The 15,373-nt window shown below is 45.2% G+C and overlaps 1 protein-coding gene across 3 annotated transcripts in view; it reads right to left on the reverse strand.

Moving 5' to 3' along the window:
• Positions 1-15,373, reverse strand: part of DCLK1 (doublecortin like kinase 1) — a 1,175,807-nt gene that overhangs the window by 127,833 nt on the left and 1,032,601 nt on the right. For all 3 annotated transcript variants that reach the window (XM_085621707.1, XM_085621706.1, XM_085621708.1), the window contains exon 11: positions 2,369-2,515. In XM_085621707.1, coding sequence (XP_085477833.1) covers positions 2,369-2,515 — 147 coding nt within the window. The remainder of the gene's footprint in view (positions 1-2,368; positions 2,516-15,373) is intronic.

The raw sequence follows: 15,373 nt of genomic DNA on the forward strand, positions 1-15,373 counted from the left end.
AATGATCTACTGTATGTTCTTCTTTCATCCACAGCCCCGCCCAGTTAAAATCATGTGAATCAACTAATTGTGACGGCCTGTCTAAAAGACATGCTGGTGCTACTGGTGTTATCGTTGTTTGCATAACTTGATTATTTTCATGAAATAGAAATACATCAGCTCCCACTACAAGTGCACACTGATGTGCACTCTACAAGTGCTTAGGAAGTCAGCCAAAGTATAAAGCTAAAATAACAAAAAGTTGCCATGATGATAGTACTTTATTTTAAGCCTGGCTTGGCAGCACCGCGGTCTGCAAGAACTATTGGTACTATTTATTTTTAAAATATATAAAGTGAGCTTTGTTTCCAATAAAACTAGCTCTCTCTCACCTCATGCAATTGATGGTTTGATTGATTATATATATATCTATATATAAATAAAATTATATCACATATGAAGGGCTTGCATTGCAAAGCACAAGGGACTGTTTGACATCTCAAAAGTACACTGAATCATCACACATAAAAGCTATAATCTCATACAGGAATTATACACCGAAAGCAATGCTTTTTTTTGTTGCTTTACGGTAGAATGCTTTTCAAATGTTTTAATGAGGAAATATGTGTGAGTCATACATATACCTTAACACAAACACATGCATAAGGAGACACAATTCAGCTGCTTTAAGCAAAACAAACATTGATAAAGCCAATACGTCTACTTTAATACAGTGACACAGGCATGCACAAATGTAGTCTGCATACATTTGAAAATTAAAGGCAGACCAATCGGCTGTGCGGTTGATTGTTTCTATAATGCCCCATACAGGGCTTCTGCTATTTCTAAGTGTTGTAAATAATAGTGTGGCATTTATACAATTAAATGGTACCTACTTTGTGGGCTTGGGAACAATACATAAATGAGTTGGCTTTTCCAGAATTGAATTTGAGGCCAGAAAATGTCTGTACATGTCAGCTGTGAGAGTTAACTCTAAGAGCTATCTTGTCAGCTCTGTTTGTCTCTCCCAGCACTTGTCCCATGACATCGAGTTTCAGCAAATATCAGCCTGCTCAGAAGTGCAAAAGTAGAGGGACAACTTTTTTTCCAGGTGCTGGAAGTACATCTTTTGTATGAGCTGCTATGGTGTTGACCCAATAAAGTATACAAAAAAGTAATGGATGGAATACTTGAATACTGCATCCCAGTCCATCATTCGTTTGCACACCATGTCACCTCAGGTTCGACCCAGACATTTGCAAATCTGTCTTGACCCTGCTCCAATGAGAACAGTCCAGCTAAATTGCAAAGCCAGGACCTCCGTGAACCAGAAAACAGGCAAGCCAGGACTGGTTTGCCCTAGTTAGAGCTCATCAGCCAGGTATAGCTGGTTTCCGGTGACAGAGTGCGCAAGGGGCATACGTCTGGCCAAACCCGTCCCACTTAGAGTGACGCACTATAATATACAAAAAAATGATGGATAGGAAGCTAGAATTTGTCTCAGACACTGGTAATTACTTGGAGCCACAATCTAGTACATCGTTAGTATGCACAACATGCAACCTCAGTTTGGACCCAGTCATTTGCAAATCAGTCTTGAACCGGCTCTAGTGAGAACAGTGCAGCCGAACTGCCAAGCCCGGCCTTCAACCGCTAATAATGCAGCTTCTGATTTATACTTTGCTGGCTACAGGGCTCCTCCCCTTGCTTTTGCTAAGAGAGGTGCGCAATCAGCCAAAAAAAGTAAAACACATAAATAAACAGGGATGGGGAGCTTCTTACTCTTACTTGCAGGGTAATAGCTGCTTTGAATTACCCTGTCCTCATCTCATTATGGGTCCATGCCTGTGGTTCAAGACTGTAATTCTGAAGAGGGTATTTAATAGCCGATATTGCCGGCGAGTAATAAGTCTTGATGATGATGATTTTTATTTATTATTATTCTTATTCTTATTAGAAGAAAAAGAATACTATGTGTATATTAGCTATTAATTCAATGACGGAATATTTGGAAGATCATTAATGTGCATTCTGAGTGGGCTTATTCACTTTTAGGGCAGGGTGATCAATCTGGACAGCATTAGAAGTTACCCAAAATAATTCTGCTTCATCAGACTCTTCTTCAAACCCTCTAAAAAGCCCTTTATCCTGCTATACCATATATCGCCATATTGCTTCCCAGCAGAAAATTAGAGAGGGTTGCGTTTCTTTTAGTAACAGTGAGTAATACCCTTTAAACACATTAATTTGCATTTAAATTCTGGCCATGTCACAAAAATATAAGTTTAAAAATCTCTTCCCGGTGATTTGCAGAACAATTATCAAGAGAGCGGTTTTCCTCTTAGATTTGGTGCCAAATGAACCGAGACAGCGGCTGCCCCTTTCTTACCAGCAGGTTTTCTGGTTTGATGTCCCTGTGTACGATGTTCAGACTGTGCAAGTATTTGATGGCGCTGGTCAGGTTGTACAGCATGCCACTGGCGTCCCTCTCCGTGTACTTGTTGGTGGAGGTTATGGCATCGAACAGATCTCCACCCTGGTGGACAGAATTGAGAACTACATTAGATATCGCTTAAATGGGCTCCATTCTGCATGCAGACACAAACAATAGTAACTCAGATGGGAAACTTTGATAATTTTGCAAGTAAAGAAAATAAACATTATTAAGCTTCATAGACAAATGGTTTAGATATTTTGTAGAACTGAGATGTATTACAGTGGTTGGAAGTGCTGATTCAATAGCCCAGAGAAGTAGGCTCATAGAAATCTAAAATATAGAGAACCTAAAAAGACATAAGAAGGGCCCATGCCATAAAAACACGTTAGACCCGCATAGATATATCATATTCTGCTCTTTTCTGAATTGGAAGCTAATTGCAAAATCAGAGGCTTATTTACAACATTTTGGTGTAGGGCAGTAAGGCAGCACCAGAAACCTTCCTGCCGCGCTGCCCTACATCCAAAGAAAAGGGCAGGAAGGCACCGTATGTATGATATACAGCGCATTCCTGTCCTCTTTCACGGTGCTGGTGCACAAATGACTGCCATGCGCCAGCAGAAGCACCTTTGCACAATGGTGCAAGGGTATCTGCATTTAAATCAGGTTGTTTTGTGGGGAACGGACACCTTCCGACACAAAACAACCTTTACCCCACCCCTGGGGAGGAGTAGGCTTTTGACGCATTCCCAGGTTTACAGCATGTTGTAGATTTTGGAATGTGTAAAATGCCAGGGGTGTTATGTGGGAAAACCCAGTGTAACGCCCATGGCATGCCTCCCCGTTGCAGTGTGAGGCAACGCAGCGACTTGGCTGGATTGCCTCAAACCATATTTATGAGGCCATGAAAAGTAACGCAGGGTGGCTTTACATGGCCTCTAAGATATGGGTAAACCCAGTGAGCCACGGGCGTCATTAAAAATGGCGTTCTGGCATTGCAATGGGCTCATAAATAAGCCCCTAAGCATGCAAAACAGGAGGATATGTATTAGCTTTACAAAGACTATGGTTATTGTCTGACACTGTTAATACTGGAAAGTGGCCCTCTTAGGTAGGTTTTGTGGGGATTGTGGGCTTTTATTTTTCTTGCTGACTGTCTATGTGCAAGAGAGAGGGAGACAGAGAGAGAGTGCATATGTGTGTGTAGGGGAGTGTCTGTATCTGTGCCCCCGATTCACAAAGGTAACTCACTTGTACTAAAAGTATGAGTGAAAAGTCTCTGCACTCGCGGTGGAATCTCCGCATGGCGCACTGCAGAGAGTGCGCTGTGCGGCGGTTCCGCCCAAGTGCAGAGACACTGCTGTCAGTGTGGAGACTCCATACTCGCTAATTTACCACATGTTACCTTTGTGAATGGGGCCCTGTGTATGATTTTGTGTGGTTGGCCAATGCATGTCTATGGCGTGTGAGGTTAGTACTGCATCCTTCAATCTGGGGGCTGTCAATAGCAATTAGGTGGCAGTTTTAGTTCTAGAAGTTTGTACCCATTGCATAAAGTTGGCACTGGCCTAGAGTGCCATGCTTGTTAGATTTTGATAATTAAGGAATCTGGTTCCCATCCTAGGCACAGTGGTAAGTATCCCTGACATAATTGTGACCATGTCATAGGCTGGCCATCCTTCTTTTACAGTGGACATTTTTTGCATCATGGGGATCACTTCTTACATAGAGCTCCGGGTACAGGGCTGGCATGATTGCCATAATATGGGATTGTTTTGTATTATTGTGGCCATGCATGCAATAACCTTTGCCATACCATGAATAGTGGTGGTTATCCATGGCCTTATGGCCGCATTTTAGGAACAATTAAGGCTTTGCCAAAAGGTTACAGTCCTTGGCATATTGTAAACATCCTTGCTATTTTACTGGCTATATTTAATATCCATGGAATAATGTGGTAATCTTGGCACATCTTGTACATCAATGGAATTATTGCGTGCTGGAAGGTGGATTATTAGTAGGGGTAAGTATGCAGCTACAACTAGCAATAAGGCTGTCAACGCAATATCAGGTCCAGTCAAGGTCTCAATACATTAGCCCCTGGCACAGCCCTTGGTGGCTGGCTGTGAGCAGGAAGGCGTAACTCAGGAGACAGGTATGTAAAGCATTTAAAAACACTGTACATTAAATAAGTAAGACATAGCAATAAGCAATAAGTATCCCAAACAAATGTATAATAATTTGACATATGTTTATCATTAAAATGATGAAATCCAATATAGGGAACCAGAGATATGAAATTTTAAAGATTAAACACTTTCTAGTGCTCAAAATCATTTAGCGCCAACTTGGGAAATCTGTTCACGGTTGACCAGAACAAGGTCAAAGTTTGAGGCTGACTGCAATGAAGCCCTGGTTGGATACACTAAGCGGGAGGCCCAGGTGAAAATGTTACCTTCAAACTTAGAAACGTTTCTGAAGGAATTTCTCTAGACGTCATGCGGTCCGCTCCAGCAGGCTGATTTCGATGCAGCAACGTCGGATTGCTTCACTGCGAGGCCCCAGTTCAAATACTGGAATTCTGGAGCTCCAGAGCTTTCAGCGGTACAAACCTGAAATCCAGGCTGGATCGCGGTTGAAAATCATCTGCTTGACTCTCGACGTCGGTTGCACTACTGATGGAGCTTTTTCCAAATGTTGCTCCAAACTTCTGGAACTTCTTCCTGATGTTCCCTTTGAGGGTCAAAGTGTCCAAAACACAAATCCAAGGGTCTAGAAGCTCTGAGATGGTCCTTGGAAGTTTGGGATTACAATTCCCACAATGCACCTGGTAAAATCCTTAAAAGTCCACCGGACGCACGCCGGGCTGGGGACGTCTTGAGGGAGAAGGGAAGCTCTGTTAACCTGTTGTTTCAGGGAGTGCTCTCCTTAATCCTTCTTGAAGCAAGGCAAAGTCCTCAGGGCTGTAGTTCAAAGTGTGCAGTGGGAGCAGTCCTTAATATTGCAATCCTTTGGGGTGCAGACCATGGTTCCAGCAGGGCAGTCCATCTTGTCCTTGTTTCAGGCGGCAGATCCAAGTTGCTATGCAGCTCTCACATATTTGTTCAATGATCTGGGGCAACAAGCAAGGGGGCACCCCTGTCCAATAAGGGCAGGGTGCCACCCAAAAACATGACAGCTTCCTCCAATGTGTGGCAGACTCTTGCCCCACAGCGCCCTGCACTTTAAATTCAAGATGGAGAGCAAGACCTGGCTAAACCAACCTAATAACATTTCCCCACCAGACCTTCTGGGAATTCCATTCCCGTGGTTGCCATCTAGCTGGGATGTACAGGAAGAGGGGTAGGCATGGCTGGCATTCCTTATTGTCCTGCTCTCTTTGAAGCCCAGTTTGATTTACCCAGCCCCAATCCTGGCCTGTTCTCTGCAGCTGCAGAGCTCCCCCATCAGATAACCTCTGTTCTATGCAGGCCACCTATCACCTCATCAAAGCAGCTTGGCTAAGCCTGTTAAGGCAGACCAATTAGGAGAGGCTGTTAGAATGCTGGATTTTGCCTCACAGAAAAGAAGGTCCTATAACTTCTCTCTTGTACTAGTTATGATAAATAAAACAGTGGCAAGTTGTTGGATTTATCATTACCAATCTGAATGACATTTGTAGCTCCTTCCTAGCAATATGTATACTTAAATAAAGTATTCCAATGTTAGCCTAGGGAGCTACGCATCTACAGTAGGGAAAAACGAAATTGGCAGTTTTGCCCTCACCAGGGTATATAGAACATCTATGTCCCTGCTTATACTTACATGGCACCCCTCCACTGGTGCACCTCTGGGAGACCTTAGGGGTGACTTATATGTACAAATAAGGTAAATTACCACTTTGGAAGTACATTTAAATCCAAAGCCGAATTTGCATATAATTTACTTCTAGAGACAGTCTGCTAAGCAGGGCTGCCTTTAAAAATGACAGCACCACTAGTATCAGTCAAAAAATAGGGGTGATCAGGGCAAAAAGAATGACTTTCTCACATTGTGTCAGTCATCCAATGAATAGTGGTGCCGCTCCCATTCATGCCAGTGGCTATCTCTGGTATAAAGGTCTCCCATCTGGGATAATCATGGCCCTGGTATAATGAATGGCATCCTTGTTCATGCCAGTGGCTATCTCTGGTATAAAGGTCTCCCATCTGGGATAATCATGGCCCTGGTATAATGAATGGCATCCTTGTTATATTGTGGTTTTCATTTACACCATGTAGGCTGTCCATTAATTACTGATAGCCCTGGGATAGTGTTGGTGTCCTTGATGTTTTTACCATCTTTGGAATTGTTGAAGCTATTCTTGGCACAGGGCTGGGCATTCCACCTTTAATAGTCTGCCTTCTTTCACTCCCATCATATTGTGGCCATCAATGGCTTCTGATAAGCATACCTCTCAAAGTGCATATCCCAGACATTTACTGCTTACCCATAGACCTGTTGGATATCCCAGCAATAGGATGGTAAAAATGGGTTTGTGGGGCATAATCTATTCATGCCGGACAGTAGTATAGGCCAAGTCAATATTTTAAGACCAAACTCATGCAATTGGTAAAAATCTAAGATGGTATTTGGAGACAACAAGTTCTTTTCATAGCACAACGAACCCCTATAGGGGAAATGTAGTTTGTGTAGCCAGAATTATAGAGAGTCCTTGGGAGCAAAATGTGTGTGTTTTCAGGTGGTGTCTGTCGAAAGCGTATTTCATATCCACAATTTACTTAAAGTCTACATTTGTATGTGGTTTCACTGGTTGCTGCTATGATTTCCTTGATTCCATAAGGCAATTGGTGCTATGTGGTTCTTTGATAAATAATATCGAGGTATTTCATTATCTATGTTGATATACTGCCTTAAATACCATCATAACTATCGATTTCCGAGGCACAGCCTGTAAAATTGATTTGACTAGCAACATGTTTAGTGCCTGAGCTGTAAGGCTCTGTAACCTGAGGGTAATTCTAGTAGTTGAGCCAGTGAGCCCTATCTAAAAAGAGGGATAGCTCTGAAGTTCTTGACTTGAGGCTGAGGTCTGTGGGACTTTTACTTTTCACATCATCCCCTTTCCAAGCTGTTGCACGGTCATAGCACATGAGTGAGAAACTATCAGGAAGGCAAAGGCTGGAAAATGCAATGAAGTGAGGAAACTCAACTTTTTATCTTGAAAGGTGATAGAAGGCCAAGTAAAATGGGATACCTTGATTGTTTTAACTGGATGTAAAAGATTTTGCTTTGAGACAAGTTTTATAGGAACTGTGGTGAAAATGCATCAATTTGTCTCCCTTGTTTTCTTTGTTGCAAGGAAAGGCTTAAGTTGGTTTGTCACACCATGATGTTATTGGAATATTTCATGAATGCTCCATCAAGGCTGCCCATATCCTTTTCTAACCAATGCATTAAACATATCCTTGAGGAAAAGGGAGGCTGAAGCAGAATACTCCAGAAACTTACACGGAGAAATAGGGCTTGCTTACTTTGCCCGCTTTCTCTGTATAATTTAGGGTAGCTAGTTACACCACAGCACCGCCAAAGTTCATCGACTTTCTCTACCTGGCAACTCCTTTGCCTCAAAATGCACTCCATTTACAAACCATCTTCAATGCCTATATATATATTTTGAAGGTCTCTCAAAAGCCTTGATTCATGCTTTTGTTAGATCTATGCTGGTAATAATTTGACACTGTTGTTAGGAGTACTTTAAAATTCAGAATGAATGCTGTTTAATATCTATTGATTACCACCCTCTAAGCATTCATGGGTAAAGCACACTAATGATTTAATATGAGTAGAAGAATGTAACTCTAGTCATACATAATGAAGCTGTTGAACTTCACCTTCTGGGTCGGTGAATTTACAGTAAACAAATTTGCACTCAGTTGTCATGAAATTCGAAGGTACTCATTTAATCATCACCTCCACAAGCCACCCAGGCCTTTCCGCTGTCTCTCTCGAGACAGGTGGTGCATAAAAAAGAAATGAACTAATAAAACATAAAATCTGGCACCCTCCCTTCCTAGCATTCTGCACAATTTTTCAGTGTGTTCCTCTTTCACAAAATCCTAGTAGCTCTACTCACTCTCTCTCTCAAAGGATTCATTCTCACACGTCACTGATTCAGGCTATCGGCTCAACACAACATGAATAGGACACTTTACCCCACATTTACTATTCTAACTCCAGGGGGGGGGGGGTTACTTTGGGGAATGTGTTGTAACAGTTTTGTGGTGTAAAGCCCTGCATTGTAAAAGTTTTGCAGAGTAAAAACTGCGTGGTAATGGCATGCGGAGTAAAGCATGTGGGGTAAAGGATGTTTCCCACACAACATTAATTGCTCCTTCAGATATTCCACTTCTCTGTTAGACTATTTTCATTCTCTACCCTCCTTTCACTTATCATCAACCTCCTGATAATTCCCCTTCAATGCTCATTCGCTTTCTCACACTTTTGCCAGCCACTAATAAATATATAATCAACATTATTTTGCTGCCACTTTCTGCATTGCTGAGTCTTTTTATAACAGGACTTATTTACCCTACTACTTTTCTACACATTCTTTCTCCGTCAGTTTCCTCCTTTTTCAATCTTCTTACTGCTACAACTCCATGTATTATTTCTGTTCTCCAGGGATGGAGTCGTCCATTGTCCACTCACCCTCAAAAGCATCCTGTAGGGAGGGGATGGACACTTTAAAGATGATATTTATGGGTGTGACAAGATGTACCTTCTGGTGGCCATCTGTGACATAATGGTGGCCATGGAATAATGTGTCCTTCTTGATGGCCATGGAATAATGAGTCCCTCTTAGCCTATTTTGCACATCATTGGTATTATTCTGTCCATCCCAGGATATCACTGGGTCTTCCTTCTAGAATAATGGTGGTCCTGGCATAATGGACAGCATCTTTGTCATATTATAGACTTTATTTACATCACATAGGCTGTCCATGGATTATTGGTGTTCCATCTCCTGACAGCTTTAGAAGTTAAAGGTGAGGGCAATAGTCATCTTCGCAGCCCGAGAATGTATCAGGATAAAAAGACATATCAAAGATATATTTATCTGCATTCCCATTCATCAGAATAAGCCAATAACATGACATGGACATCACCCATTTTGGATTAGATAATGTACACGAGATTGCCTTAACCTCCGTAAAGGACTGATTTCAAGATGGTTGCAACAACCATCTTTTTTGTTGTCTCTGGGAAAGTGTTCTTAAGTGGTCGTTATTTTATAGACCACTCTCAAGAAAGTGCCAAAGGCAGAGTCACTGTGTTAGCGAAACAGGTCTAATATATGTGGCCATCTACTTGGATGCTCTTAGAAATAAAGCTGCACCTAACAGCTTCACCCTAACCTGTCCTGAGTTGATTGTAGTCATATATGCTTTGTTATCCTTCACTTTAAGTTATCTTGTGCTGATTTTAGTCATATATGCTTTGTAGTCCTTAACCTGTTCTGCGCTGAATTTAGTCATATAGGCTTTGTGGTCCAGCTAGCAGCCTTCACGGTAACCTGTACTGGGCTTATGCTAGCCATATACGATTTGTGGTCACGGAACAGGGTTTCAAAAATGTATTTAATATATAATTCTTAAAAAGTTTGAATTAACATGTTGCTCACAAGACTATCCGGTTTATAAAAAGAGGAATCAATGAAATAAATCTGTGCTGCAGGCATTCAGCTAAAACATCTGGATTACTTAACTGTTAGTAGAGCAAGAAGCACAATAATGCAATTAAGTTACATACCAGCACTGCTTATAATACATACATAATCAATGTATTTAAAACATTGAATGACATGCCACATGGATAACAGCATGATTAACCACAGTGATGTTCATAGGACAGTGAAAACCATAAAAATCAGTTACTGAGAGAAAGTCAGGGGATTTGAAGGAAAGATCCGTTTAAATGCTTAGATGTTGGGAGGAGGAGCCTAGCGCGGGACCAAGATGGCTGCGTGAGCACAGAGCTCCCGAGACCCTCGTGCCCTCCGGCAAATATCCTGAAAAGAATCCTGTGTCAAATATCCGGAATATTGGATACGAACCATTGCTGAGGCGAACGTCGTTGTCCGGACTGAAATCACTCACCGGGGACCGAAGTTGTGACAAGTGGAAGGTCGCGGCCTACCCCCGGGAGATGCCCGGGTCTTGCGTTGGCATGGGCCCGGACACTAATTGAACAACAGCCGCCGTGTGTGGTGCGGACCATCGGATGGGTGTTGTCTTCACTTTCACTTTCGTTTTCTCTACAACTGCGCGCCTCGGCCCGAGAGTGTCTTGGGCAATAGTCGCCTGTAGCTCGGCCTGCACATGCCTGGACCTAAATCGGCCGTTTAGGATCCAGCGGACCTCGTATCAACTGGATGGCTGAGTGGTTTGTCTTTGACGCTGACTGTTCCGGAGTTGGGGATGTCGGCCAAATCGGAAGCCGAAAAACAGAAGCCCAAGAATACCAGGCGGGGGGGCTACACTCAAACAAACAATATGGATCGCTATGCCCAGCAAAAGGGATCGCCAAGTGGACCGGGAAGGCCACAGGACGTACCGAGAGATGGTTCGCTCCCCGAACCGGAATTGACACTGCAAGACATCATGGGCGCCATTGAGGGGATGAAGTCCTCTATTGGGCAACAGTTCGAGACCCTGGCACACAAAGTGGATACTATATCAGTGGATGTTAACTTGCTTCGCGCAGACTTGGGGAAAACTAATGAGAGAGTTAAATCATTGGACCTTAAAACCTCTAGCCTCACGGGGGACGTCTCTGATCTGCAAATAGAGGTCCGCACGCTGAGGACCGCTAATGACCTCTTTGCCCGCAAGATGGAGGATTTTGAAGGCCGGGCACGGCGCAATAATGTGCGCATTGTTGGCGTTCCGGAAAAATCGGAGGAGCAATCAGCGGATTTGTTTGTTGAGGACTTGGTGGTTAATCACCTGGCGCCTAAGGGCCTCAGCAAGTTCTTTGCGGTCGAGCGGGCCCACAGAGTCCCAGGCGGGAGGCCCAAGGTGGGGGCCCCCCCGAGACCGATTATCGCCAGGATCTGCAATTTCAGGGACCGCGACGCCATTCTACAAGCGTCACGAGTGTCCGGACCAGTCACCTGCCAGAACACTGCAGTGAGTTTTTATCCTGACTTCACCCAGGCGGTGCAGAAGCAACGGCAGAGTTTCCTGGGGGTTAAGAGGAGGCTACGTGAGATGGGTCTGAAGTATGCCATGCTCTTCCCAGTCAAGTTGCGCGTCGAGTACGAAGAGCGAACCTTTTTCTTTGACTTGCCGGATGTGGTCGGGGAATGGCTCGACACATTGCCTCAGCGGCGGACTAGTGGGGATCATGCTGGCGGAGCAGAAGGTGGTCATGACGAACAAGAGTGAGGATTCCGGTGATTGAACATTCTGACTATGCCCAGGACAGTGGTTCGCTGATTTTCGTTCTCTTTGATGGCTATTTTCCAGGGATGGCGGGGGTACAATGGGAACTCTTTCCTCCTACGGGGTTTCTTCTTGTAGATTAGTTTTTGCTAGGGCAACAGGCACACTGCAAGTTGGGGGGGCTTTCTAGGCTTACGCAGGGGTGCAGGGTGGGGGGTGGTATGGGTCTGTTGGGGTGGTTGTTGTTGTTTATCTCTCTGCAAGGTATCGCAATGCAAGTCTTTTTCGCTTGAGTGCTGCTCTCTGGGGGGGTGGGGTCTCTTTCCATTTCGTGATGGGGGGTAGGGGTTTGAATATACTTAGTTGGAATGTTAACGGCTTGGGGGATCGTATTAAGCGTGGGATTGTATTGCAATTTCTGAAGCGGTGATCTCCTGACATAGTCTTGCTGCAGGAGACGCACCTGATAGGCAATATGTGTCATGCACTCAATAGAAAGGGCTACAAATTTGTTGCGCACTCGGGGTTTTCCTCGGGATCTCGGGGGGCTGGAATACTTGTTAGGACCTCGCTGCCGTTTGAGATTGATTCTACTACTGTCGATGAGTGGGGGCGCTTTGTGGCTGTTGCTGGGAGGTGGGAGGGCAGGACACTGGTTTTGGTTTCTGTTTATGTCCCTCCTGGCCTGCAGACCGCCACATTTGCTGACTTGGGGAGGGCTATGCTGGATCTCCCCGAGGGCGTGTTGTTGGTGGGTGGTGACTTTAATGCAGTTGGTTCCGGACTACTAGACAGACATCCGCCAAGAGACCCCGGGGGGGCGCAGAGATGGCTCCCAGACCTTATTGATACACTAGGCCTGGTTGACTGCTGGAGGCTGCTGCATCCCACTCAGCGGCAGTACACTTTTCACTCTGGGGCACACGGTAGCCTCTCTAGAATAGATTATGTTCTCACTTTGGCTGCCCAGGCTTCATTGGTGTCCGAGGCTAGGCACATGGCTAGGGGCATCTCCGATCACTCGCCGGTGTGGATTTGTATGGATTTTGGCCGGGGAGCGGCAGGTAGGGTGGCTCCGATTAACCCCTGGTATTTCCGTGACCCTAAGACTCGTAGCGCGTTGCTGAAAGCGGTCGATCTCTACTTCCTGGAAAATCTTGGTTCGGTTACATCCGCGGTGTCTTTGTGGGAAGCGTTTAAAACGGTACTGAGAGGGGAGGCACTCTCCTTGATAGCGGATGTCAAACGTCGGAGAGATGCGGAGGTGGTGCAGATTGAGGCTGAGATAGCGGTATTAGAGACAGTTCTGGAAGATGAGGTTACGGCGGAAACACTGCATAAGCTGAGATTAAAACAGTCTGAATATAAAGCACTGGTGACAAACGCGGCCAAGGTTATTAGCAGGGAACAACAAGGGCGATTGTACGATGTAGGGGACAAGGCTGGGAAATTAATAGCGTGGTTAGACAAAAAAGAACGAGTGAATAGAGTTGTGCCAGAAATAGTGACAGTTGGCGGGGATATTGTCACCGAACCCGACGGGATAGTCCAGTGTTTTGCGGATCACTTCCGTACGGTTTATGCTTCCGTGTCGGACAGGCTGGAGGAAGACTCGCATGAACTGCTGCGTGATTTTGCCCTGCCTTGTCTCTCTGACATAGACAGGGAAGACCTTGATGGTAACATCACAGCGGATGAGGTTGCAGTTGCTATCTGCTCGCTACACCCGGGCAAGGCCTCGGGCCCGAATGGCTTACCGATCGAGTTGTATAAACTCAGGCCGGATCAGATTGCTCCGCATTTGCGAGATATGTTTGTAGAGGCGCGGGAGAATGGGTGTCTCCCATTCGATCAACGTCTGGCGACAATAGTGGTTATACACAAAGATGGCAAGCCCAGGAACAGATGTGGCTCGTATAGGCCGATTTCACTACTCAACGCTGAGCCAAAAATCCTAGCCAAATTGTTGGCTAACCGTTTGATCAGGGTCATTGGGGACTTGATCCACCTGGATCAATCCGGGTTTATCCCACACCGCAACACCGCGTTGAACCTCAGGCGACTCCATGGCGTGCTCGCGAGGGTTGGGACGCTGCGGTAGTCGGCCATCTTGGCATCACTTAATGCCACGATGGCTTTCGACACTGTGGAGTGGCCGTATCTGTGGGCAGCACTCACAAAATTTGGCTTCGGACCGGGTTTTATAGGCTGGATTAGGCTACTCTATGAAGAACCTTTTGCTAAAGTTGCGGTAAACGGTAGGGCGTCATATCCGTTTGAGCTTGGGAGAGGCACCCGGCAGGGTTGTCCTCTGTCGCCACTATTGTTCGCCCTCGTCCTTGAACCACTGGCGGCATGGATTAGATGGCAGCCAGACATAAAAGGGATCCGATGGTCGCCAGACCACGAGGACCGCATTTCTTTGTATGCAGACGACATTTTGTTATACCTGACCTCACCTAGGAAATCCCTCATAGTAGTCTGTGACGTCTTGAATTCTTTTGGTAGAAACTCGGGTCTCGCCATTAACTGGGGAAAGTCGCATCTATATGTTCTAAGTGGAAACACCCCTATCGTCCCGCGGAATTGCTCCATCCAGATCGCCCAGCAGGGCTTTCTGTACTTAGGGATATATATTTCCACCGATCCATCTGTCCGATATGAGAAGAACCTACTTCCTCCGTTGTCACGTTTGAGACGGGACGTTGCGGGTTGGAGGCGGCTGCCGCTCTCCCTCCTAGGCCGCGCCGCATTGTTTAAAATGATGTCTCTTCCCCGATTTCCCTATGCCCTACAGAATACCATAGAGTTAGTTCCGGCCTGTTATTTTCGTGAGGTAGAGAGTCTCCAGCGCTCGCTGTTGTGGGACGGTCGACCGCGTATAGCTATTGCAAAGTTGACCCTTCCATGGTATGACGGGGGGATTGCACTCCCTGACATCAGAAGATATTATTGGGCTACCCAGTTGGGAGCGATTAACCATGGTGTTTATGGTCCGGCGTTGAACCCTGGCTTTGCTATGGATCGGTGGTTGTTGCGCGGGGGTAATTATCTTAGGGCGCTTGTTGTAAAATGAAGAATATACTCAGGTGAGAACACGTTTATTACGCATCACCAACTGGTCCACACATTTCTCTCACAGTAAGTGCCTCAGGGAGGCTGCATAGAACGTTCATAACCAACCAGGGGAAGGTACCAACCGGGCAGGGAAAAAAGGGGGGGGGGCAGAGCATACCAAGATTACAACACATCTCCCTGGGCAACCATAAATGCAGCAACAGAATTAGAGCTGAAATCTAAGGAATCACATAGTCTTTGTGCCACACCGGACTAGTAGTGTTCCTTGTAGAACTGCGAACCAGGTCGTGGTTCCTAGTCAACGGTGCATGAGTACCTCCTTCTTTTGTTGGAGGGCCACATTTTACCACTTTGTCCATACCCCATGTTTGTCCATTATCCAAATGGACCACGTTCCTTCCAACACTTGCTATTTTGATAGGCTCAGAGAACCTAGAAGCATTCCTCCTTCTGG

This window comes from Triturus cristatus, chromosome 8 (assembly GCF_964204655.1).
Source record: "Triturus cristatus chromosome 8, aTriCri1.1, whole genome shotgun sequence".
NCBI classification, from domain to species: domain Eukaryota; kingdom Metazoa; phylum Chordata; class Amphibia; order Caudata; family Salamandridae; genus Triturus; species Triturus cristatus.